At 39.4% G+C, this 3,879-nt stretch overlaps 1 protein-coding gene across 1 annotated transcript in view; it reads left to right on the forward strand.

Annotated features, from left to right (window-relative positions):
* Nucleotides 1-527, forward strand: part of LOC108517188 (guanine nucleotide-binding protein G(I)/G(S)/G(O) subunit gamma-11) — a 4,739-nt gene extending 4,212 nt beyond the window's left edge. The window contains exon 2 of the mRNA XM_017854974.1: nucleotides 104-527. Coding sequence (XP_017710463.1) covers nucleotides 104-229 — 126 coding nt within the window. The 3' untranslated portion in view covers nucleotides 230-527. The remainder of the gene's footprint in view (nucleotides 1-103) is intronic.
* The last annotated feature ends 3,352 nt before the right edge of the window (nucleotides 528-3,879 follow it).

The raw sequence follows: 3,879 nt of genomic DNA on the forward strand, positions 1-3,879 counted from the left end.
ATGTTTAAAACTGCTTGTATTCAGTTATACTAATTTCATTAAGGGGTAGGGACAAAGTTTAAACAACCATAACCTAATATGTTCTTTTTTTTCTGTACTTAAGGTGTCTAAATGTTCTGAAGAAATAAAGAACTATATTGAAGAACGTTCTGGGGAGGATCCTCTAGTAAAGGGAATTCCAGAAGACAAGAACCCCTTTAAAGAAAAAGGCAGCTGCGTTATTTCATAAATAACTTGGGAGAAACTGCATCCTAAGTGGAAGAACTAGTTTGTTGTAGTTTTCGCAGAAAAAACCAACATGCTTTTTAAGGAAAGAAGAATGAAATTAAAAGGAGACTTTCTTAAGCACCATATAGATAGGGTTATGTAGAAAAGCATACGTGCTACTCATCTTTGCTCACTATGCAGTCTTTTTTAAGAGGGCAGAGAGTATCAAAGGTGCAATTATGGAAATATAAGCATTACTTGAGCATGACACTTCTTTCAGTATATTGCTTGATGCTTCAAATAAAGTTTTATCTTGGGAAGATGAGTGTTGGTGATTTAAGAAGGCACTTTTCATCCATTAACTTTTATATTTCTCCCCAAAATCTTTTGGATGTGGAATATGATTGGGCTTGGAATATGATTGAGAAGATTAGGTGGTTCGACAGATCACATCTCCAATCCAGCTCTCTGCATCAACAGTTTAGAGTGCTGAGTTCTGACCTCTGGAATGTGTTTGATCTAACCTTAACTATTTAGAAACTGAACAGGTAGAATTCCTATAACATTGACAGACGTCACATTATCTGAGTCAGGAACAAGGCCAAGCCACATCTATGTTAGTACTTTCCTAGTTCATCATCATTTAGATCTTAATAGTGTTCCTGTAGGGGTAGCCTTGAAGAAAAGACTGAGTTGGGGATCAGGAAGAGTGCTCTGCCTCTCCGCAGCATAGTGGCCAGGCCAGCCCTGGCTTTGAGGGCCAGTACCTAACCTGCACAGAGCTACATCTCCCATGTGCTCTCCAGGTCTTGGGCATGGCACTACTCCAGTTCTGTGGCATTGGTGCAGACACTTGGATCTCTGCACTCATGCTTACCAGCATTTTCCAGCAGGCCTGGGCCAAACATGCCTCTTTTTCTTCTCCTCCAAAGGCACCAGTGAATCTTTGCCCACTTTAAAGATTAGTTGGTCTTTTTCTTACTGATATGTAGGAATTCTTCATATATTCTGGCCATTTATTCATGGTTGGTGATATGTGTTGCAAATACCTTTTCCCAGTCTGTGGCTTACCTTTTCACAGTGACCTTTCCTTCAGTGGTTTCATCCTGCAGGGGCAACACGCCAGAGTATAACTCCTGCTGAAGTTCATAACAAGGGTACCTGAAGCCCAAACCTCAAAAAAGGGACCTTTCTTTCTCTCCTTGAGCATTCTCCCACTTTCTCCTCCATCTTTGGGTCAAAATTGCTCCAAGTTTGAGCCAAAAGAAAAACATGGAAAAACCCTTGCTGGTTAGCTCTAGCTCAAATGGACTTAGTTATTAACTTGACCTGCAATTTTCATTGTGGCACAAGAAACCAGTATTTCTCCTTGACTAGATCTTTTCTCCCACTTAGACATGTAGGTATACTTTACTATCAAGCCAGAGAGGTGCCTGTAACCTGTAGCAGCTTCCTAAAATATATCAGCATCCTCATTCTGAAATTCCTTTCCTTTCCCTCTCTGGGAAAGAACAGGATACCCCAGGCTTTTGAAAAATAGATTACACAAACCAAGAGCAGGAACTATTTCCTTCAGTTTCCTGACACTTTCCAAGTGATGACGTCAATTGGGATTACTGAGAGCCAAGGGATAATTTTAGCCCCAAATTACTACTCCTAGGAAGGATTTAGGAATAGTAAAGGTATATTTCTTCCAAATAGCATAGAACAATTAGTACTATTAGTCATTTAACATTTAACATGGCATGGGATTTTAGAGCTTTGGTGCCTGTAAAGTTTTACTTTTATTAGCTGTATCATTTCTTTGTACTCATAAAGTTTTCTTTTGTTGCCTATGAAAGCAAACATTTATTCCGGTTACTGGCAAGGCAGATTAAATCACCTGCTTCTTTTATGAAGGGCCAAGACACATTTATTTCCTAACTTGTTGGGAGTTTTGATTACAAATCTATATATTGATGTCTGTTAGCAGATTCAGCTATCCTTTCATGTATACTCTCAAGTCCTAGCTTTTGCTCTTCATGTCTCTTTCAACCATATGATCAATCAGTCAGACGACTTCTGGTTTTTCCTGAATAAATATCTAATCTTGTAGGTGCTTCTATTAAATCTAATTCTATTTCTTTTTCTTACTGTTTATCATTATAACTCAGCCAACATGTAGGAGTACAATAAAAATGTTTTAATTTTCTACTGTTCAACTGCTAAAACTTATTAGCTTGTATTAGAAAAAGAAAAAATGCATCCACTATATATTTGGATATATTGTAAATGTAACCTTTGGTGACTGAGAATTTGTTAAGCAGAATTTAAATTATGTATCCAATTTATTCCAAGTGTATAGTTGCGTAATTATTTACTATTTGATTAAAAATAGTTATCATGCATTGTGTAGCGAGACTTAGGTTCTATAAACTCATATAGAATTAGGAAAATCAGCCAGGCGGGGTGACTTATACTTGTAATCCCAGCACTTTGGGAGGCTGAGGCAGGCGGATCACGAGGTCAGGAATTCAAGACCACCCTGACCAACATGACTAAACCCCATCTCTACTAAAACTACACAAAAAATTAGCCGGTTGTGGTGGTGCGCACATGTAATCCCAGCTACTCAGGAGGCTGAGGCGGGAGAATCACTTGAACCCTGGAGGCGGAGGTTGCAGTGAGCCGAAATCTGCCCCACTGCACTCCAGCCTGGGCGACAGAGTGAGACTCCGTCTCAAAAAAAGAAAAAGAAAAATCGGGCTTTTCTATTTCTAGGCAGAAGCTACCTTACAAGCTCACCCACACTTGGTATTGAAAGACCAAGTTTTTTGTATGCTAGATGCAAATTAATATCTCACTATTTTCTAAAGTTGCATTTCTTTGATTCCAGTGACTTTTAGTCAGTTTTCACGTGTGTCGATTTTCTCTTTTGAAGTTGCCTGTTCTCATCCTTTGCTCACTTAAAAAATTAGTGTGCCGCACTTTGGGAGGCCGAGGCGGGAGGATCACGAGGTCAGGAGATCGAGACCATCCTGGCTAACAAGGTGAAACCCTATCTCTACTAAAAATACAAAAAATAAGCAGGGCGTGGTGGCGGGCGCCTGTAGTCCCAGCTACTCGGGAGGCTGGGGCAGGAGAATGGCATGAACCCGGGAAGCCGGAGCTTGCAGTGAGCCGATATCACGCCACGCCACTGCACTCCAGCCTGGGCGACAGAGCGAGACTCCGTCTCAAAAAAAAAAATTAGTGTGCCTTTTTATTATTGAGTTGTAGGAATTCTTTATACATTTTGGTCATTCATTATTTGTTGAATATATTAAATACCTTCTCCCAATTCCATGACTTAACTTTTCACTTTGTCTTAGCTCCTGATAAACAAAAGATTTTTAATTTTGCTGAACTTTCTATTTTGGAATAATTATAAATTCGCAGGCAGTTGTGAAGGAGGTACAGGGAAATCTATTGTACTCTTCCCCTAGCCTTCTCCAAAGTTAACATTTTATACAAGTGTATTACAATATCAAAACTAAGAAATTAACATTGTACACTCATACTGCTAGTTCAGTTTTCAATAGTTATACATGTACGCATGTGTGTGTGTGTAGCTCTATGCAATTTTATCATGTGTAGCCTGTGTACCCACCACCACAATCAAGACACTCCACTGTATCATCACCACAAGATTCT

The sequence above is a fragment of the Rhinopithecus bieti genome, unplaced genomic scaffold (assembly GCF_001698545.2).
Source record: "Rhinopithecus bieti isolate Rb0 unplaced genomic scaffold, ASM169854v2 scaffold_39006, whole genome shotgun sequence".
In the NCBI taxonomy this organism is placed as follows: Eukaryota; Metazoa; Chordata; class Mammalia; order Primates; family Cercopithecidae; genus Rhinopithecus; species Rhinopithecus bieti.